The following is a 23312-nucleotide window of genomic DNA, read 5'->3' as shown; positions in this document are numbered from 1 at the left end:
GGAACAAACATAAAGTCATGCCTCTTGTACGTCCACAATGATTGTGTAATTTCCATAAAGAATGGCATTAGAACCCATTGTTGCATCCCATCACATACCCAAGAGCGTAACTGAGTTTAATGAATGTGCTTGGGTTGACAGCCAATTGATATGTGCTACATTGTATCAGCAGAGGCTTAGAAGATGTGCAGAATGTGATAATGAATCCCCAGGAAACCATTTGTTTGGTCCACATTTGAATGTAAATCTTCCCCATTCGGCAACGAAAGATTGGAGCCTTCTCACTATATAGATCTGTGATAAGGGGGGACATGGAAATATGTTATTTGAGATAGAGAGGGTCTCATGGAATGCTGGTGAACACGATCAACCTCCCTTTGATTCTTCCAATTAGTTTGGAAGAACTGTGGTTTTTGATGATTGTAAATTTGGTAGGACTATTTCTCAGTGGCAAGTGTTCCAGGGACATCCCTGTGACCTTCTTATTGGTTGCTCTGTAAACCCCTAAGCTGTAGCTGAGACTTTGAGGGATGGAAAGAAGGCATCATTGATAGCTTGTTGCAAATTCTGTCAACCTGATCATTACAGATTAGATAATGTTTGTGAGTTAAGTTTGGTCCAGAATGGTCTTTAAGAAAGGTGGAGGTAGAATGCATTGCATCTTGTTCCACCTGTTTTAAGTTGATAGCTGCTGTTAAAGCCTTGGTTATAGTATATTGGGCCTCTATGTTATGAAGTGGACCGTGTTATAAACATGCTCCCATGTATTCTGATGAGATTCGGGAAGGGATGTAAGCTGTATTCTGCCTATTGAAGATCACCATAGATATTAGATGCAACATGGCCCTGTCATTATGGATCAACTCATAGGTATCCAATTAGGAAAACTGAGGGAAGGCATTTGCAAGAAAAGACATCCGTAGATGCTTGGAATTTGTAATTGATGATGTAAGCAGTTCCAAAATGTCAGGAACCTGTCAAATTGTGGAAGCGGTTGAAAGTAGATTCTTCCACAGAAAATGATCACCTGATGCTGGAGCTATAGACTGTACAGGAAATAGGACAACAGAACTCCAGTGGGAGTAGGCAGAGATCTTCAGTCCAAACCTGCAAGGCAGAGTTAAAATCATCATGGTAAGATCAAATAATGATGCAGGAAAATGACAGCCAGTTTTCAAGGTTTTTGATTTTAGGTAGAGAAGCTGATGTCTCTTGGGCTACCTGCAAAGTAATTGGAGAAGAATGTTGAGGATGGTGACTCATTACACTTGCAGCAAGTTATGAATAAAATTCCCTTATTTCTAAGATGTCACTAAGCAGAGGCTCCCTCTGGGTGGCAGAGGCATGAGATCAAGTGAAAAGACATCTTATAGGAACTTAGGCACCAAGATGGCCATTATATGCCAGCAGTGACTAGAGGTACTCTACTGGTTAGGTTGATCCATGAGAGTAACTATATATACTAGATATCATCCATTGAAAGTGCCTGGAAGAACTAAACAGGCTAAGCTGATCCAATGGGGCACCTATATAAACAAGAAGTCGTCTATAGGAAATGCTTAGCAGCACTATTCAGGTTAGTCTGCATTATAACTAGTTTCATGAAGTGGGTTCCTGAGTGCTGTGTCACTAAACTGGGCATAATATGTAGGAAGGGCTTGGCAGCACTATGTGAGTCATGGAACTGGAAAAAGTTCATTTCTGTTGGCTGATACTGTATGATCAGTTGTGGTCATTGCTCATTGCAATTAGAGTTATAAGGCTGAGTCCAGTCAAGAAGAAACATGGCCATCTTGGCTGGCAAGGCATTGTCCAGTTCCTGAGGTTGAGTCAGGGTATGGGATATTGATCCATGTAATGAGTCTTAATTCTGATATGGGAATCTGTAACTGAGGCATAGTTGCTCTTCATCTCACTCTCCAGTAAATGAGATTATTTTGAACCCATGTGTGCAAGTTGATGTTGTCATCCCTCAAGCTATCCTTCTGCGCCTTCCCCTTAGTGCTCAGAGAATTGCTGACTTCTGTCCATAATACGCAAGTCCAACATTTATTCAAGAAATGACAATCACAGAAAACTACATGTTCAGTAGTTGCCAGAGTGGTTTTGACTGGTCTAAATGTATAGAACAAAATATAGCAGACCATATATACGTGTAGTATAGTCAGTGTGCTGCTTTACAAACTTATGAGTGCCTGTACAGAGTTACCCATTATAGTAAATACTTGGAAAATGGTGCATGTGACCTGTACAGGTAGAGAATTAGAGCATCGCTACTAATATTTACAATGTGGATGCTAGATAATCAACTCCAGCAACAGGTAACTTATAGAAAGTATTCACTGCCTATATAGGTAAAATCACTTAAGTTATGCTTATAGTAACTATATGTAAGAAGACAAAGGTAAATAATCCATTCTAATAACTTACCTGTAGGAAGGCCAATCTTTACTGCCTGTACAGATAAAATCACTGAAGCATTGCTTATAGCAGCCACAATCAAGACTAGAAACAACTTACCAATAGGGAGGCCAATTTATTTTGGCTGCTTAAACAGGTAAAGCCACTGAAGTATTGCTTAAGTAATTACATGGATGAGCTCGATGCTGTTGAGTAAATCATGTATAGAAAACTTACCCGTACTTATTCAATCAAGGCAGAAGCTATAATATAAATGAGCTTTCTATAATACACACAAAATCTGCAAATAAACAAGGAAATGAAGCACCATTATTTATACTTATGACGTAGATGCTAGAGTGTCCATTATAAACCATGTTACTTTTAGGAAATGCCCAGTGACATTCTATATAGGGAAAATCAGTAACATATGTATATGACTATGAATTAGACACTAAGACAAATAATATAGGAACTTGATTGTATGTATCCTTATTCAGCATAAATTATATGGCAATACTGAGTTTTATTTATCATGCCCAAGACATGCGCTTATTAATACAGTTCTAGCAATGTGAGGGGATGCCATCACAACCCGAGCAGGTATATACCAAAGGTGCCTAAGTGTGTTGAGATGGCAAAGTGGTAACACAGAAGATAAGACACTTTGTCGCCAGCAAAAGGAAGAACAGAATAGATGGAAATTTATACATGGAGTATACTTCACTTTAGAAGATGAAACTCCTCCAACTTGTTCTGAGGTAGAAAACTACCAAACTGCTGGTATGGATTTTGCAAGGCTTCTTTGTCTATAGAGAGTATGCTACTTGGCATGAGCGGATGTAGTAACTGACAATTTTACAGGATTTGGCACTAATCCTGGTATCAAGGGAAGATCACTCTGATGCCTGATACCTAGGTAGGCAGCTAACTTTTAGCCTTTTAGCTAAAAAGCTTTAACCTTCGATAGTTTGATTTGTGAATTATTAGTAGTTCTCCTAAGGTATTTTGTATTTTGAAGAAGACATTTTTGCAATGTTATCAAAATCCTGATTCCAGACAAGAAGTCTATTTTAGATGTTTTCTAGGCCTGTTTACTGGTCAAGTGTGAGATAAGGGTACAGTCAAAGACAGACATTAGCTGTCCATCTCTCTGATATAATGTTTTCACCAAATATTCCATATTTATTGATATAACTTTCTTGTATTTGACGTAATCTGATCCAATCACAAGTTAACATAACTAGTACTAAAATTTCCTCCATAAATTTTCAGTTCTAGAATAGACCCTGCCAACTACCTATCAATGTATACTGCAATGATCTTTGTAATTAGCAAATTCAGTGAATGTTTGCCTTCACCTAATGAGGTCACCAAATGTATACAACGATAAAATTTGGCTGTGAACCTTGTGACTCAACGATACAGCTACATGATTCTGAAGTTATGGCACCCAAAGTGGTATCTGACATACCTTCCAATGATCAAGTACAAGTACACGAAGATTAATCCCTTTATCTCAAATCGATTTAAAAATAAAAAAAGAAAGTAAACTGTGACAGAAAAGGTAATATATTGATCCTTCACTGTGACCTCATTCCCAATGTGGTATGTGACACACCTTCTAGTGATGTTATTAAGTATATGATGATTCATCCCTTTAGCTCAAACAGCTTTCAGGTTACAGAGCGGAAACAAAAGTTTAAAGTCCAGAAGGATGGTTTGTCAGATGAATGGATGGAAACATGAATAATATGTTCACACTTTTCTTCAAAAAGACAGGGGATTTTTGTTGTTGTTGTTCTAGGGTTTCACGCCATTTTTCAGCACAAGATAGGCTATACATGACGGCCAGTATAACTGGTGGAAGAAGAACCATGGAAAACCCAGGGAAGAACCACCGACCCACGAGAAGCTACTGACAGGCTTTCCCACGTACCCATGCTAGCTGATCCTTGGACTTGAACCCACGCAGACAGAGGTGAGATGGCAGTGATCCGGAATGGTGAGCGCTTTAGACCACTCGGCCACTCAGGGCATCCAAAAAGACAGGGGATGAAACATTGCTATTTCAAGGTGAAAACATTTCCCAAGGATGCGTGAACACTAACCATATCACAAGCTGATATTTAGAACTAAGACATAAGCTTCCTACTTTAAATCTTTCTATAAACCTGTAATGCAAATCATAATAGTCATTTCATTTATTCAAAAGTAGTCTACAACCTCAACTACTGTGGACACTGCTAAATGTTTTCACTGTTTTAAAGAGCAGAATCCTTGCTCAAAAGAGTAACAAGCAACTTAACTTGATTAAAATCTGTTAAGATCAGAAACAATTACCACATTATTAATTACAATGGAAGACTACTCCGGTGGCCTAGTAGTCAGAGCGCCTGCCTCGGATGAGGGAGGTCAAGGGTTCGATCCCCTGGCCGAGTCATACCAAAGACTTATAAAAATGGTACTAACAGCTGCCTCGCTTGGTGCTCAGCATTAAGAACAGGTTAGTGTTAAGACAGGTCAGCCTGGTGTGACGGGGTGAAGCATGTCTGAAGCATGATGACGCAGTGCTAATCACTATAAACTGCCACACTGCAGACATCATAGTGATACAACTGAAAAATTGTTAAAGCTACGTTAATAATCCAAATCATACATACACACAATCATGATGATGTGAGAATAAGACATAAAAATAAGGCCTTAAGATTCTATTTATTAAAGACATGTATGTATGGATGGATGCCATAATATTATTAATACGCAAGAGCATCAATAAAATAGAGCTAAATGAAGAAAAAAATGTAATGAACGGAGCTACATGAATAGTGCAAACAGTACATGAATTGCCAATCTTGTGACCTTTTTTCTGTCATGACCTTGACCTATGAAGTATGGACTTGACTTCTATATAACAAGGAGTGGAAAGTTTCATCAAAATATGTTTGGGGATTAGAAAGAGTCAAACTGGATAAAGAAATAGGCTACTGACTTACATAATCCCCTGTGACCTTGACCTTGTGGGAAAGGGGTAAAACTGAATATACAAGACACTTTCAAGTCAAGATATATAATAGATTATTGTTTCCAAACAATGTTTCCATACCCATATACACACAGGGGTTAATTATTTATATTTTCCCTTTCAATGAACTTGACCTAAAGGAAGTGCGGGCATAGCTTTAGTATGTAACAAACTCTCCAGTGATAACATATAAGTAGTTGAAGTTTCACTGAAACAGTTTCATTGGTTCCATAGTTATATCCTGAACTATGCACCTTAGTTACATCTTTCCTTGCTGTAACCTTGACCTTTAGCCATATGGCATGGCTATAATATGCTACACACCAGCCAAACATGATACACAATTCCTAAAGTTTCATTAAAATATCTTCCATGCTTAAAAAATTATATTACAGACATAAATACAAGTCACTGAGTTATATTTTTCTTTGTTGTGACCTTGAACTTGAGACAAAAGCACACGAGCATATGGCTGTGGCATGCAAAATACTGTCATGTCATGATATATACTAGCTAAGAATTTCACAAAAATTTCATCAGGGGTTCCAATACTCCAAACAAAGACTCAAGTCACAGAATTACATTTTCCCATGCCATGACCTTGACTTTGAGGCAGAAGACATAGCTATGGTACATGCCACACTATCTAGTATGATACATATTTGGACAAAGTTTCATAAAGTCTTTCAAACCATTACAAAAGAAAAGAATAAGATAAAAAAACTGTAATGGACAGACAGCTGTATAATGAATGCCATAACACAATATTGTAGGGTTTAACGCCATTTTTCAGCACAAGATAGACTATACATGGTGGCCAGTACAAATGGTGGAGGAAGAACAAGGGAAAACCCCGTAAAAGAATCATTGACCCACAAGAAGCTGCTGGCAAGCTTTTTCATATACCCACATCGGCTGAACCCAAGACTTGAACCCATGCAGTGATACATAATGATGCGCACTTTAGACCACTCGGCCACTCAGGACCCCCTATAACACAATACAGCGCATCTTAAAACACATGTATACAAAGAAGGCCAGTGTTTCCTACATGTACTACCAGGAAGTAACAATCATTAAGACCAATGCACCCATCAAATTTCATAACAGTGCAGGGATGGTGCTGGGCTTTGCCAATTGCCTTTTTTTCTTATTGGCACCATGATATACCATCTGGTGATTTGTTTTGCTACAAATTTTTGTGGGCAGTTTCAACATATATTTTCAATCTTGGGTTTGGAATGGAGAAATTCAAGGGCACCATGAAAGGAAGCAGCAAGCTTGGATATAAAATGCACTGGGAGCTATCTATTGTCACATAAACAAATCATTTGTTCATATTGACAAACGTGTCTTAACATCATGTTTCTACGCCATAATCCGATGATGCCAACACCTGGCCTAGGTACTGTAAGCTCTGATACACTCAGCAAAGTGCTACTGGATTAGCTACAGTCAATTAACCTGTGAAGAGAGGAACAGGAATGGATGCATTCAACCAAATGAGGTTTGGGTGGGGAACTGGTATTTTTTTTAAAAGATGTACCCAAAAAGTAATTTTGCTAAAACTTGAAAGAAAACTGATTATCTTTGAAGCACTGATTGTTCAGTATAAATACTAATCCCATGACAAAAAAATCAGTCTCAATCAATGCTCTACTACAATTGTTTGATGTTACCGCCGCAACAACAATCTGGCATTTGTTTGGTCCTCAAAAGTTTGCATTTAGTGTTGACTTCAATAACATATGAACCCTTCATCAAAGCAAGTCAACTACAATTTTCAACAAAAACAAAGTGCCTTTCTTAAAAGGAAATTAGCACCAAACATAAATAAAAGCAATGGAAGCTGATCAGTTGTTGCATTTTCTAAAGTGATTTGAACACTTTTATTGTGCCATGATAGTTTCTACTTTGCAGGAGAAATGTTAGGTTTATGATCATTATCACAGACAGAAGAAAACACAAATTAAATTTCAAATCTTTCGAATCCATATATATTTGGTCACAAAGATGTTTGTTAAACTTATTATTTTGTTCATGTGTTTTCATTCCCATATTAACAGCCTCGTCCCCTTGGTAACCTCTGCAACATGTTAGCTGTTTCCAGCTGACCAAAATCTAGGTCATGTACATGTGACATGTCAACAACTATAAAGCCACATGCTACTGGCAACCATTGAATTGTTTAGTGACACGTATTTGTTGACAGTAGGATAGATCAAATGAAGACTAACATTTTACACATGAGTTATTTGTGTTTACTAATGTGATGTGAATGATATATGAATTTTCTAACATGTGATCCAGACTTGAATTTATGGATTTTTCATATACATGTACAGTACTTTACACATTATGGATTCTTCTACACAACTGTAAGTTGTCAATACACATGTGTATTTCAGATTAGTTTTGTCTTCAATTAATCAAAATTTCAATTGTTTATTTTCTGACTGTAAATTTTACTCGCTGACATCATATCACCTCTTACAAATTTCACTTGTATGCGAAATGTTATTTTGTAGCCCTCCCCCACTTATCTCTACATCCACTTCAGTCAACAATATTACCTTGGTAATAGGAATATCAAAATAAACATATAGTACTGTATTATGAAAATGGTGACATTTTTTGAAACTTGGCGACAAAATATTTAAGTTGGTGTTTTTTTGGGCTACAACTTTATTAATGCCAGCACCATCCCTGCAGTAAAAACAATATTATCAGATATATGAAGCACAAAACAAAAATAAGGTACTTTATAAATGGATGCATACATCTTGTCAATATGCATGACAAGGGATTTTTAAAACAAAGTACCATGTATTCTGATTCAGCATCGAGAGCACTTGTTGCCTCATCCAGGATTAGAACTGTGGGATTTCGAATCAAGGCCCGTGCAATTGCGATTCTTTGCTTCTGTCCACCTGTAAAGGCAAATATGGCATTTATCAACAGTCTAAGTGCTACTTCCATGTCCTGCATTTTTATTACATGCCTCCATCCCAACTACGACCCTAGGGCTGAAATCTCAAAAAATACTCACATAAAGTCACTGTAATTGCAATCTGTGATCCTCTGACTTCTGATCTGATCTCCTCCCAAAGACCCCAGGAGAGAGACCCAAGTACCATACTGCTTCTGCAGATGGTCATTACATGGGCAACGTGTATTATGCTTGGAGAATTTCCACCCAGTGGTTTAGGATGGATGGACACATAGACTGATGGAGGCTACCACAACATCCCCTTGCTAAAACATGGGGATAAAGGTATACAAATGACCTACAATGTATAATTACAAAATGTTTTGAACCTACTTTAATCTTTCTTACATATCATTTAAAGATGAAACAATGGTAAAATAAAAAAACTGTCAATTTTCTCTTCAATTCAGTATTTAAATCTCAGAAGATTTATCAAGTAAATGTTTGCACCACCAGATAGTTGTATCTCAGATACACAGCAAACTCACCAATTCTTTTCAATACAGAGAGTACAAAACTTTAAAACCTTCAATTGATTTGTAGCTGTTTAACAGCAGTATATAAAACATCTTACCATATTTTCTTCTAAAACAAAACCTTCTCATGTGTCAGCTTTAAGCTGGGATGAAAAGTCTATATTTCATGAAGAGCAAAAACTGTTTTCTTGCCCAGAATAAATTATTGTATGCTCAGCTTTTTTTGTTCTTTTAAAGGAATAAGCTTACAGACCTGCCAACCCTGATGAGTCTGGTTTACAGACCTGCCAACCCTGACGAGTCTGGTTTACAGACCTGCCAACCCTGATGAGTCTGGTTTACAGACCTGCCAACCCTGACGAGTCTGGTTTACAGACCTGCCAACCCTGATGAGTCAGGTTTACAGACCTGCCAACCCTGATGAGTCTGTCTCAGTAAGGCAGTTGATCTTTTTCCGTAAGACTGACCAGTTTTCAGTAAGGTGTAACAAAATATCAATAACTGCTATTGTAAAGCTGGAAAACATAATTAAAAGTTCGACGCATCGACGATAAACATTATGTTCAGCTGAAAAGTTTGTAAAGTATGTGTACTTTATTTACCACTAGTACAGTTGTACAAACTCTAGTTCCAAGCCCTATGCAGTTCAATGGTTTGTTGCTATCTCTCAACTTACATAATTCTTGGAAATTCTTGTCCATTTCATGACAATGGCAATCATATTTCCTGCCATGAGACATATTCAAATTGGCACGTGATGTCCAATAAGCGTAATTATGTCATTTCCAGCTTTTATTCACAAGAATCTAAATACTCCTTTTTGTTCTTCTGTGTTGATTATTAACACTTTTCAAGAAGCTTATTTTCCCTTTCGTCTTAACAATGCATCGCTTTCTGAATGCCATTTTTTAAAATTCTATAATCAACAGTTTGATCATGCACAAGATTCGCATGAACAAATAGGTGCAGTTTCATGCATCTGGGGTGCTGCTGTAAAGTTAGTCTGGTTCCCTGACTAATTTCACTAATTCTAAGATGAAACCAATTATCCAGATTTTTCGTCAATTATCATTTTTTTGTAGTTTTTGCTATTATGCCGTTAAGTCCATGTTTTAAGGGTAATTTTCGTAATACTTACAGCTAAATCATAAGAGTTGGCAGGTCTGAGTTCATAAGACAAAGATCTATTCACTTCATGTGTGTTTAGGAATTTAAAGGTCCTCTACAAAAAATTTTAATATTTTTTTTATAAACACCTTTTTTTTCATTTCTTTCTCATAACTAATGAAATCATCTTTTAGCACTCATAAAGCAAATTTTTAAGTAAATTATATTTCTCCAAGAATACTTACCCTATCACATTACATTAGGAATATTAGACTGCTACCTCAAGAATCCAACCCTATTAAAAGTTAACAATTGCCTTTTTCTGTCTATCTCAAAGACAAAGGGTAAAACTCTTGCACATTACCTCCCCTTGCCACTGCCAGGTGTGGCTACTTTTTAGCGGAATAATATACTAATAAGGATGCTCACATGGCAGGGTGGTTAGGGTTTCTTTGTAAATAATACTGATTGGGCCAGTATTCTTGGAGAAACATAATTTACTTAAAAATTTGCTTTCTCCTTCAAATACAATCCTCAAACACATTACGTTTAGGACAACAGGTAATATGAGGAGAGAATGCTGAGCATCCAACCTCTAACTTAGGTAATATGAGGAGAGAATGCTGAGCATCCAACCTCTAACTTGGGTATCTTTCTAGGGAATGATGGCTGGGTTCCCATGTGAACAATAACCCCTTCTCCAAATTACATAAGCAACACAGAATAGTTTCACTTAATCTGTATCCCTTACAAATGATTAAGAAGATAAATACTGAAATCGTCTTACGTACAAAATTTCACTGGCAAATCCAGTGAAGCTGATAGGCTGTGTTGATTGTTTTAATTGGGTTTGGTGGCCATCTGTGCTGCTGCCCCCAGACCTACCAGATTCAAGGTTTGCCTCTTCAAGCTAAATCTCTGAGATAAAACTCTAGAAGGTTGATTATGCATGCTAGCCAATAGCTTCCATTATATCAGGTAGAAATGTTATATTCAAACATGAGGCTCGCAGAGATGGCTTGAATCTCATGAGTGATAATCTTCATGAGGCAACTCTGATCTTGTGAAACCTCAGAGTACACCAAGTGTATAACCCACATCAGCCATGAAGCAAGGGCTTGAAGGGTGATATCCTGTTTCCTGGCTTTCACCAGAAGGAATAGATGATTGCTCATGCCATGTAACCTATTTTTCACTACAAAGCCTGGTTGTGTCAAAAGGACCATGGAACAATCCAATCTGAACTGAAATGAGCTCAGGTCAAAAGAAAGGGCTTGCAGCTCACTTACCCTGCTTGTGGAAGCTAAAGCTATTAGGAAACATGTCTTGTATGATAGAAAAAACAGGTATTGTATGATAGAAAAAACATGTCTTGTAAGATAGATGCTTAATCAAAGTGTGGGCGTGAGGTTTGAATTTATTCAAACTGAGCCATGTTAAAACCAGGACAGATTCAAAAAAAAGGGAAACTGAGTGAGGGGTTTTGATCAAATTTGTTCAAAAGTGGCTAAAAGATCCGAAGATCTTTATCATGTTCATTATTACAGCTACTATGATGCCGGAATGTGTCCGATATCATGCAATGATAGCATTTGATAGTAACTAGGGACAAATGTTTCTCTTTGAAGAGCCAGACAAAAAAGTCGGCTAGTTGAGAGATGGAAGCATTCAGAAGGTCCATGTTATTGGTAGGACACCAGTTCAAGAAAAACATGCCGTTTTCCCTTGTAAGCCTTCTGAGTGGAGGGCCTTCTTGCTCTCGAGATTCTCTTCACAAACACAATTATCTTCACAATCACAGGTTTAAACTGTTCATCTCACAAGACTGTCTTGATAACAGCCAGGCATACATAAGACGGTCACACCCATAACGATGGTTGCTTCAGAAGTTTCGGATTAGCCAGAATCTTCCTGGACAGATCGAATGCTAGATCAAGTTCATCAGTGATCCAGCAATTCCAACTTGTCACAAAATGGTAAATCATTGGATGCTCCCAAAATTTGCAGATCTGAGTGAAGACCTGATCTTCATGTTGATATGAAGATTGTTGCACCAACACAGAAACTGCCAAATCATAACACCCAGATCAGGTGGTTTGCTGCCCCTGTTTGAGAAGATAGGTCACCCGAGAGTTGCTGGACATATTGAGGGCTGTTTTGCCTGAGGGTTCATCTTTCCAGAAGTGAAAGGTGCTGATGACAGCATTTATTTCTAGAAGGTTGATGTTAGAGGCTACTCCCCTGACTCCCATGTGCCACTGGAAGTAGTGAAGTAAAGTAACAGGTTGGCACCCCATTTGTACATACAGGCATTGGTAAATATTATTTTTACTTGTGGTTTCTCCAGCAGGATCCCTATGGTCAGCCAACTTGGGTTGCACCACTGACACAGGAATAATCATATCTCGGGCGTGATCTTGACTGTTTGATCGAGGGTACTTGAAAATGGGTGCTGTTGTGCTAGCAACATCAATTGCAAGAGTGCAAAGAAGATGAACAAGTGGGCCAGATTGAGATTGATGGCAAATTCATCAATCTGGATGGAGATTCAGAATGATCTCACTGTCTCCATCTTGAATTTCAGTTGTACAATGACTCAGTTAAGGAGACTCAAGCTGATATTCAGCCTCAACTTACTGTTTGCTTTATGAATAAGAAACGGTCTTGAATAAAACCCCCGATACTGTGACCCTTGCGCAATCTCCAACTGCGTGCTCTGCAGATCTGGCCAAAAAGATGAATTGTCCTGAGGCTGCTTAATGTCTCTTCGCATTGATGAGGACTGAGTGTTTCCAAATGCCTGTGTGGATTGAGCGGCGAGATGAAAGGGCAGTTCCTGAGCTATCTACCTATGAACTACTTCAATTCTGCCTCCAAAAAGCAACAATGACCCAAATGGAGTCATCCATAAGGTGAGGGTATGACGACTGAGTGATGTGGGTCATAGATATGTGTCGTATTGTATCCGGTCTATGTTGGCCAAAGTCCTCCGGCCAATGACCATTGTAAGGTGAGTTGCCCAGATAATGCCCCTAGTGGTCCTGGCTGTCACCTCACAAGCATGGCTATCGTCAGATTTCTACATGAGTCGGGTGGTTGCTAATGAGGCCAAATCTAACATTGAGGATATCAAGCTTTATACCAGCGAGATAAGAATGTCACTGGGACATGGCTTTGTGAGAAGAAAGCCCTGGAATTTCCCATCTCACCAATTCTACTCAAAGGCTGGTCAAAGAACTCCTTAATTTTAACTGATTGGCGAAGGAGTCAGAAGGACAGTGTCTCTTCCTCCTCACTGAAATCTAATGATGCTTTAAATTACAATCTTGAGTTGCAATAGGGGGTGGAAGGCATTCTGAAGATGCCAAAGCCCTATAAATGTCCTTGACTACAGCCTTAAAGCTAACTTCATTCCATTCTATGGCTGGATCTAAATATGGTTGACATGAAGGAACTTCGTCACACTCAATGAGTTGCATCCCAATCTGGGTTTGCTTGAAGCCCTGGATAAGTCGTACCAGGTGGCATTAATGACTTAAGTCTGTTCTGTTGATAATGACACCCTGTGGTGGCATGGGGTGGCAATGGGCAAAAGTTACCATCCTTTGTCTATATAAGATAGAAAAAGATGTTTTATGTCTTTTATTAGGGCTGGGTTTGCAAGTTAGCAGGGTAATATTTCTAACATAATGTGATTGGGTAATGTATTTGAAGGAGAAATTTTCAGTCATCAAGAACCATAAGACAAAACAATTAACCTGACCAAAAACTGTGTGAAAGCTTATTTTCTAAATCTTGTTTCTATGCACCTTCTGACATCAATATATCATAACTACAAAATGAAACTGAAGAATGAAACATAAAAGCTTGTATGAGCCGAATAAAATAAAAGATAACTTTTGGTTGAAAAATATGAATATTTTGGTAGACAAAATAAGCAATAGTCATGATAGAACATCCCCTTAACTGGGGAAAATATTCGTCAGCCTTGAATTAACACTCATCTGACCGGTCAACAAGCTGGAAAATTGACTCAACCTACAGAAATATTCATCAGCCCTGAATTAACACTCATCGGGCTGGTCAACAAGCTGGAAAATTGACTTAACCTACAGAATTTATTTTACTTATCATTATCAGTAGTGTCTGAATTTTCAACTTCTCTTAAATCCTCAAGTAAAGTAAATCATTTTCACAGAAGGACAATGTTTTGTTGGGTCTTTAAATTTAGGACTTGTAAAAACCATTAAGTCAATTAAATCTTGTACCCATAAGAAATGTAGATTCAAACAACACACTCCCAAAATTATATAAATTATCTCTGACGGACCAAATTTGCCAACTCTTTCTGGGCTAAATAAATGCACTTTTTCCCTCCTGCCCACTGGTTAACTAAAAATAAATTTTATTTGCTGAGCAAAAACAAACAAAAACATGAAGGAAAATAAATCAACTTCTCATGTAAACTAAAATCTCTTACCAATTTTTGGGTTGGGTTTTACCATACAGTACAAATGTAATTATCTTTATATTGCCCATATCTCCAATTCTTGTATTAAAATAATCCACTGTGGCATAATCAGTCTGAAATTATAAATAAAGACTCACTTTCTTGAAATTTTTGTTAGGTTTCTATCATGACATAAATTTAAATAATCATTATTACTTCACCTCATGTTTGGAATATAACATCATTGCATTCTCCCTTAATACCTATCTGCTCCTGGTTTCTACATCTGACAGGGGTGGATCACGGGGCAAGAATTATATTTGGCGACACCTCTCGTTAATGGGTTTTTACCATCACAAACTTATGTACCCTGTACCCAATTCATTCATACCTGCAATACAATATCACATGCTCCTGAAGTACAGACATGCCCCTTGTTGGGTCGATAGGTCAGAAATTATAATTGGAGCACATTTTGGTTACAGTTTCTTTATCATTTATATGTCCTTAAATCATACACTAGTTTATATCCTGTTTGGAGTATCAATTAATCACATTCTTCTCTTCTTTCAGTACCATCATGCTTCTGGGTCTTTTTCCCTGGGGTGAGCCAATGGGTCAATAGTTATACTGGAGAGAGTGGTTAAAGTTTTTCCATCAAAAAATTTTATGTAACCCTTTATTTGAAATATCATCAAATGCTCCATTTCTCTCAGTTACATCCCTGCCCCTTGGTTACCTCTCTACAAGTGCCAGGAATTATACTGGAGAAACATTTTTGTTCAAGTTTCTTTTCTTTTCCATGTCAGACTAATTCACTGCATGATTAGAAAAAATGATCATTCAACACTGACCTTATGGATTTTCGTACCCCTTCCCTTGGGTCAAAGTTCTGGATTGGGCCATGGGATGAAGATATCGGACAACTTTTGATGAAACTTTTGATTCCAGCTCTTGTTCTAATTACTTTTAATTCCAATTCATGCTAAATGTTGGAGTAATGCATGATCCCAAGTCCACCTTTCCCTAACACTGCTGTCATCCCTGAGCTAAACACCTTTCCCTAACACTGCTGTCATCCCTGAGCTAAACACCTTTCCATAACACTGCTGTCATCCCTGAGCTAAACACCTTTCCCTAACACTGCTGTCATCCCTTAGCTAAACTCCTTTCCCTAACACTGCTGTCATCCCTGAGCTAAACTCCACCTTCCCATATACTGCTGTCATTACCTGAACTATGTCTCTTGATGGGGCATAAAGTCAAGAAGAAACACATTTTTTTTGGTTAATTTTGTTTTCTAATATTCAAATAATCCCTCATTCAATTTACTTAATAGTCAGAATAATACAAATTTGCACACTTCCCTTTCTTCCCATACCATTGTTGCACCATGGTCTGGGTGAGGCTGTAGTGTCAAGAAGTAGGATGCTAATATATTATTATTTCAATCTAGAATCGACCAATTCCTTGCATATTTGGAAATATAACACCATCACATTCCCACCTATCACCTTGTACCAATCATGTTCAGAAAAGATTTTTTTCTTGAATGGGACCGCTGTGTCAAAAACTGAGGTACTTTTCAGCCATAACTTTTGGAATAAAATAACAGCATCATATACATCCGTAAAATTCCTGTCACTTGTTGGGGCTGTCAGGTTACGGTCTTTGATCTAGTGACACGTCTTCTAGGGGGCATATCATGTGTTCCTTAAAACACAGTTCATGCTATATTGGTATATAAGATACAAAAATTCTCAACAAACTAGTTTAATTTGTCCATCACCAATGCATAAACATGGAAAACCTCACAATGACATTACAATAGTATTATATGACTGAAAAATGTTCATATTTAATCGATGAAAGTGTACTACCAGGATACATGATGTTGTACACAAAAATATCCATTTTTTCAGTAATATCAACATGATGCTTTGCGAAAAAGTTTTATGCATCTATTTCTTGATTATGCAGACTAACTTAATCAACACAAATGTCAGATAATAAAATTACTTGATGTACATCTATTTGGACCTGCCTTCTCCTGATAATAGTGATGTTCATCTTTTGGTTGAAATCATTATAATACTGACCCTGCTAATATTATAATGTCACGTCATGGATCCCAACCATCATGCTGGAAACAGGTTTACCTGTAAATATATTTTCTTAAAAATGTTACCTGACAATTGTAATCCTTTTTCTCCTGCTTCAGTTTCATATGAGTCCTTCATCTCCACAATGAACTGGTGTGCATTGGCCATCATTGCTGCCCTCTGTATGTCTTCAACTGTCCACTCACCATCTTCCAAGCCATAAGAGATGTTTTCTAACAAAGAACGTGCAGAAAGAATAGGTTCCTGACTCACCAAACAAACCTGTAAATAATAGAGTATGACTAAATCTCTAAGACTGAAATATGATTTAATGGCAAACTTATAAAAAATCTATTCAGTTTTTCTCTTTCTTTGTTTTTCCACTCCTGGCTTTCAAGAGCTATAACTTAGTACAGCTTGTCTCTTTTACACACCGTCCCATGACAAGGCCAAAAGACACACAACTGACCTATCGCCATTTGTCAATCATTCTGCTCGACTGACCAATCAGAAAGCACTAATATACACACCTCCAGGCACTGTTTACATCCGCCATTTTTCTCCGACAAGCTGTTTCTGTCGATATCGACTCGGCTATTGCATATATTTACAAATTTCGCAACGGTTCGAAAAAGTTTCGATTCACAATGCAATGGGGGCTTTGCAATTCTGATAGTTGTTATCCAGATCATCAAAATGGAGGAGTTAAGTTTATTCCTTTCCTGAAACCAAGACGTAACTGAATAGAGGAGAACTCGCCCCATGGAAAACTCACCCTGGGTGAACTCGCTCAACTTAATAACTTATTAAATTTATAAAATTTGCAATTTTTCAACTTTTTCCTTTGATCAACTCTGCTTCTGTACTTAACGAAAACTAAGTGTTATCTGTCCCTTTTGCTCTGCTCTTTAAATCATTAGATGCACTTTAATAATATTTGTAGAGATAGTGTTATCAATACTTTTTATTACATTTACATCTAAAAATGAAACATGTGTACTAGATGCAGTATAAGTAAATTTAATCGTCAGGTGAAAGTGATTTAGGCGATCAATATTTTTCAGTTCTTCAGTTGAATGCTTCCATATCATAAATGTCATCTAAAAATCTGAACCAAAGAGATGGATTAAACTTTTCGTTTTGAATAAAATCCTTTTCTAATTCACCCATGAAAGGGAAGAGTATATATAAGCCATATTAATACCCATTATCTGTATGTAATTCGTATTACTAAATTAAAAATAATTATTTTCCAAGACAAGTTTTTATTATTTTACAAATATCTTCGCTAGATAGTGTGCTATTATTAGGATTGTTTTCAAGAAAATATTTGCATGCTTCAATACCATCTGCATGCGGAATGTTGGTATATAGTGATGTTACATCTAATGATACCAGGATTGAAATTATCCGATAGATGTGGAATAAACTTCGACTTTTTAAAGAAAGTAGTTGTATCTTTAATGTATGAAGGAAGTAATTTCATTAAAGGTTGTAAAACACTATCAATAAATTTGGATAGGTTTTCAGTATATGAATTACAACCTGATATAATGGGTCGTCCTGGACAATTTAAAGGTAAATTATGGTCAGGATTTGTATGAGTTTTGGGTAATATGTAGAATTGAGGTGTATGTATGTTAAGAGGGAAAGTATCAAATTCCTCATATACGTAATTATTATTTTTGAGGTGTACGTATGTTAAGAGGGAAAGTATCAAACTCCTTACATACAGAATTATTACTATTAGCGGTCTCATTAATGCACGCTGAATTTTTTTATTTAATTTCTAACTGACGTTCAACTTCTTTAACATAATCATATTGATTCACAATAATAACAGTGTTTGACTTATCATCCTTTTTAATCACTATACTGTTGTCATTCATTAGATTATATACAGACTTAATTTCGTCCTTATAAATATTACTATGATATTGTTTTAATTTAGGTAATATCTCTTTTGTGATGGTGTATATATAAAAATATAAATATGAATCACGTAAAAGATGACTTAATTCTGTTACAAAAAGGTTATTTGGGTGACAAGTTTTGGGATGACTTCTCCAACCAATTGGGGCGACTCTCCAACCACTCTGGGGCGACTTCTCCAGATATGTGGGGGCGAGTTCTCCGCATACCGACATAACTTAAAGAAGTGCAAGCGACTGATAAATGCTCTCGCTTTCTGTCTATGTCTCAATGTTGTTTCATATGGCAAATATTGCTCACCAATATCGTCTGGTATATCTTTTAATGTTATCACACCCGCCATTTTCACAGAATGTTTGTCAGAGGTTAAGAGGTTGTCAAGTCACGTGTTCGGTAGGCGGAGCGATCTACCTTCTGGCGTAAGGTCAATTAAAGAGTTTTCAAATGATTAACAAATTTTACTAACCTCATATAAACAAGCAATATGAGACAATCTCTAAAATGTACTCTATGATGGAAACAAAATTAATAATTTTCAGATTTGTTAATATATTATTTCTCCAGAAATAAGAACATTTTAATAGGAATAGATCTAAATAAACATTTTTGCCTTTTTGTGACAGAAAGGTTTCAATTCTTAAAATCATTTTTAAAAGTTCAAACAAAAAGAATATCAGTGTAAGAGTTTATATACAGTTTATACAGTAAACAGTATATACTATACATGGTTTAGCCGCAGTATAAAACACCTCATTATGCTACTGTTTCTCTTATAAAGTGGCATGGGCATGGATCATAATAATTTGTTGGATCTTTCTTTTACCATTGCTACTTTACTTTAAGCTGTTCACTTCATTTGATTTTGGCTAATTAGAAACAATTACTTTGTGATGTCACATAATTAAACACCTTATGATCAAGTCTTGTGTGCTCCTGTAATCAGTGTTTCCATTTACCCTCAATCAGACCCCCAGTTTTGATTCCAAGGAGATTTTTGATTCTCAGTCTTGCATCCCTAGGGGATACACTGTGTAATATTAGAATAATTGGCTGTTTCTGTGTACTGATGTTATGCATGCATACTTGACAGCCTGTGTACCACTTTTATACATGCACATTTTTCAGTTTGTGTACAGCTGTTATACACACATACTTGGTGGTTTGTGTGCTGCTTTTATATATACATATCTGGCAGTTTGTGTGATGCTACTGTACAAGCATACTTGGCAGTTTGGATACTAATGTTATACATGCATATGTTTAAGTTTGAGTACAGCTGCTATATATGCATAACTGATGCTTTGTGACAGCTATTGTAGCTTATTTATTATTGTTTATTTTGCAGTCAGATGTGTCTGCACTGTTGAATAATGCAAGTGTTGTAACTGAATATCTTTAATGAAAAGTTTCCCTATTTGCTGCAAAATCTGCCTACCCTCATTTGCATAGGAAAATCTTTCATGAGAAAAAGTAAAATTTAGAAAACTTGTAAGTCTGAATATACATGTATATAATCTAACGTCTATTTTTAGCTAAATCCAAGCAACACTTTTTGATTGCTCACAGCTCAGAGTAACTATATAAATAATCTAGTACATGTATACTTCTGTCATTTGGTGGGACCATGGTAGTTTAGGTTCCTACATGTCTGTGCTTTGTAACACTGTGCAATCAATCACACCAGAAAACAACAAGTGACAGTGCTATTGGACACTGGTAAGGAGATGTTATGTAAGACTGATTGAGATGATGACACAAGTGACTAAACCAATGTAAATTTAAAGACTACAAGAGAGCCTTTTGCCTATCTTGAAAGTAAAAAACTTTAACCTCTAGTGTAATCTAAGATGTTTAATAATGACCTTAATTTAGAGTGCAGTTAGACAAATAGAATTACACATGGACAACAAAGTGACAGCTATGTCGAGTTTCTGAAATGATGGCATCAACAAAATTTAACTTGAAGTTATTCCTCTTTTTAAAACCCTTGTCTGACATTACTTGAGCAACAATGGAGTAAAATCATGTAACCAAACCATTATATTTGTCCAACCTGTACGAGTTCATAAGAGAGCTGTAAAATTTATCTGCAGATCTCACTTTTGAAACAACAACATTAATTTTATTTATATACATGCATATCTTACAATACAATTCATTATATTTAAAGACTTTGCCATGATTTCTTCACAAACATTCTAACAGTGAATCTCAAGGGTTTCTCAATTTCCAGCTTCAGAAGAGATCTATAGAAGCCACTATCAGAGTTTAAGGGGACTGCAAGGGAAAGCTATCTTAACATGGAAATAAGAATATACAGCTTGAACTCATTGATCAATATACCTGTCTATGTAGGAAATGGTGGTCATACTCTTGTACAGGTATAGAGTCCAGTAGGACTTCCCCACTTTGGGCCTCATAAAAGTGTTCTAGAAGACTGATACATGAGGTTTTGCCCCCTCCGCTGGGCCCCACCAATGCCACCACTTCCCCTGGCAACACTTGGAAAGATACATTCTGTAAATAGACATTAAGTAAGTCCTATTCATTAAGTTTACAGCCTGGGTGATTCTCCCAGCAAACTGAACGTTTCATGAATGCCACAGTTCTTTCTCAACCAAGCCTGTTCTTAATTTTCAGCCCTTTTCAGCAAATATTAAAACTCAGTATGGCACTGTATTACAGTATGGCACTGCATTACTCATTCTTTTTCAAACAAACAAGTAACACAGACAACTAAAACTCTGAAATTTCAAGCAAGCAGTCCAGTATTTTCAAGGAAAAAGATGGAAAAAAAAGGAATTTGCAGACCATTTCCAGTATCACCTTTACTGGACAAATACATTAGAATTTGAATTGTTGACTCCAGTAGAGCAGATGTTATTGAAAATACAACAAAAGTTTTGTCATGGCAGTATTCACAGTTTGGACATAACAAACGATGCATACACAACATAAAAACATTTTTAATTGAAAACAATTTTCAGAAAAAGTTTAGATATATGGACCTCATGTTAATTTTCAGCATGCATTAGCTCAATGCAAATTCAAATCCTGTTGCAAATCATGTAAGTGTTACATGGAATCTGCAAGTGAGCTACTGCCTTAATTACCACCTGAATGCTCAAAATGTAACATTTAATCTTCAAAAGACTTCTAATACATAAAATCTTACCTTCAAGACAGGTGCATCTGGCCTGGATGGATAAGAAAACCACACATTCTTGAACTCAATATGGCCCCTTAAACTTGGCAACACAACTGCCCCAGAATTTGACACCTTTGGTTGTCTGTCCATGTATTCAAAAACTTTTTCGGAGGCTCCCAAGGCCTGCATTAGTCCTGTGTAAACGGAGCCTATCTCCTGGTGAAAGATACAAAGGTAAACAGCTTATCATCTGCAGATATGTCAGTAAATTATAATCTTTTAAAGAGCTTGTTGAGCTTGCTGCAGCTGAATTTCTGAGCCTGCATTATTTTCATTTTTTTATTAAAACAAATTTATATTGATTTTGCACTCCACTCATTCCTTTACTCATTTGCAGATTGCTCTGGTGGCCTAAGTGGTTAGAGCATCTGCCTTGGATATGGGAGATCGCAGGTTTGAGACCTGTCTGAGTCACAGACTTAAAAATGGTACTAGCAGTTACCGCTCAGCATTAAGAGGTTAGTGTTAGGACTGGTTGGCCTAGTGTAAGGATAATGTGACTGGGGAGGACATGATGTGCCAATGCTAGATATCACTATAAACTGCCAAACTGCAGACATCATAGCGACACGACTGAAAAATTGTTAAAGGTACATCAAAAATCCAAAACACACACACACTCACACTCATTTACATGTACAACAAAAGGGTCATCTTGTTGAGGGTAACCTATTAAAATATATAATGTACAGTCATTAAATATCAAACATTTACTAATGAACAACCGTTTATTCCTACTTTCTACTATACTGGTCAGAAAGAGTCTTTTGAGTCAGCTCTGTGTATACAGCATGGAATAATCTTTGTGGTCATAAAAAAAAATCATCCTTGTAAATCATAAAATGTAGGTCACAATGACTTTCACTGGAAGTAACAGTGTAGAACAGAGCTTATCTGATTATCAAGTTTCATGATTTAAACATAAACCGCACCCAATAAATTGACTTTAAACACAAAATTTCAACAAATCACTGAAGCATAAATGTAAGTCACAGAAATCTCTTTTTGCACTAACAATGTAGAATTTATTCAGCTACATCTAATCATCCAATTAGTGTCACCGGGTTTCATGATTTAACATTATGCATACAGAATTACAAAAACTCATCAGTGGTCATCAGCTAAACACAAAAACGTAACTAAAACCAGAAAATGATCAACATAATTCATGATGAGCTACTTTTAAGGTAATGGTAGTAACAGAAAAACATATCAAAAACACTTTCACTATTCTAGATTGAACAAAGTCATTAAAGTGACAATATAGGTCACAGTGACCAACGTAATGAAGTAGTAGTCATCATAAAGATGCAACTCAAAAAAGTTTTGCATTCTAAATAGAATAAACAAGACAAAACCTTATATAGTCCTAAACTAAATGCAAAATTTAACACACTCACAGTCTGTCACATAGGGAAATAATAAACCATGCATTAATTATGATTGAATATTTGTTTAAACTCATGCTAAATTGTCATCCTTTGAAAATATTTATTGGATGAATCAGCAGTTTTGGGCACACCAGAAGCCATTTTTTTCATCAAATGTCAAAACAAGCCTACTGAAATACATATGCAAAGCTACCAGAACATAATTGTAATATTAATGACCAGTGTTTAG

At 36.6% G+C, this 23312-nt stretch overlaps 1 protein-coding gene across 2 annotated transcripts in view; it reads right to left on the bottom strand.

Annotated features, from left to right (window-relative positions):
- LOC149774047 (ABC-type oligopeptide transporter ABCB9-like) overlaps positions 1 to 23312 on the bottom strand; it is a 46799-nt gene that overhangs the window by 8673 nt on the left and 14814 nt on the right. For both annotated transcript variants that reach the window (XM_089945871.1, XM_089945873.1), the window contains exons 8-11: positions 21660 to 21848; positions 20828 to 21001; positions 16639 to 16834; positions 8252 to 8358 (exon numbers count right to left, since the gene is read on the bottom strand). In XM_089945871.1, the coding sequence (XP_089801997.1) occupies positions 8252 to 8358; positions 16639 to 16834; positions 20828 to 21001; positions 21660 to 21848 (666 nt within the window). The remainder of the gene's footprint in view (positions 1 to 8251; positions 8359 to 16638; positions 16835 to 20827; positions 21002 to 21659; positions 21849 to 23312) is intronic.

The sequence above is a fragment of the Sinohyriopsis cumingii genome, unplaced genomic scaffold (assembly GCF_028554795.1).
Source record: "Sinohyriopsis cumingii isolate HCF-2022 unplaced genomic scaffold, ASM2855479v2 utg000441l, whole genome shotgun sequence".
NCBI classification, from domain to species: domain Eukaryota; kingdom Metazoa; phylum Mollusca; class Bivalvia; order Unionida; family Unionidae; genus Sinohyriopsis; species Sinohyriopsis cumingii.
Note: the sequence above shows the minus strand (reverse complement) of the source record. Positions and strands in the feature narration are given on the sequence as shown.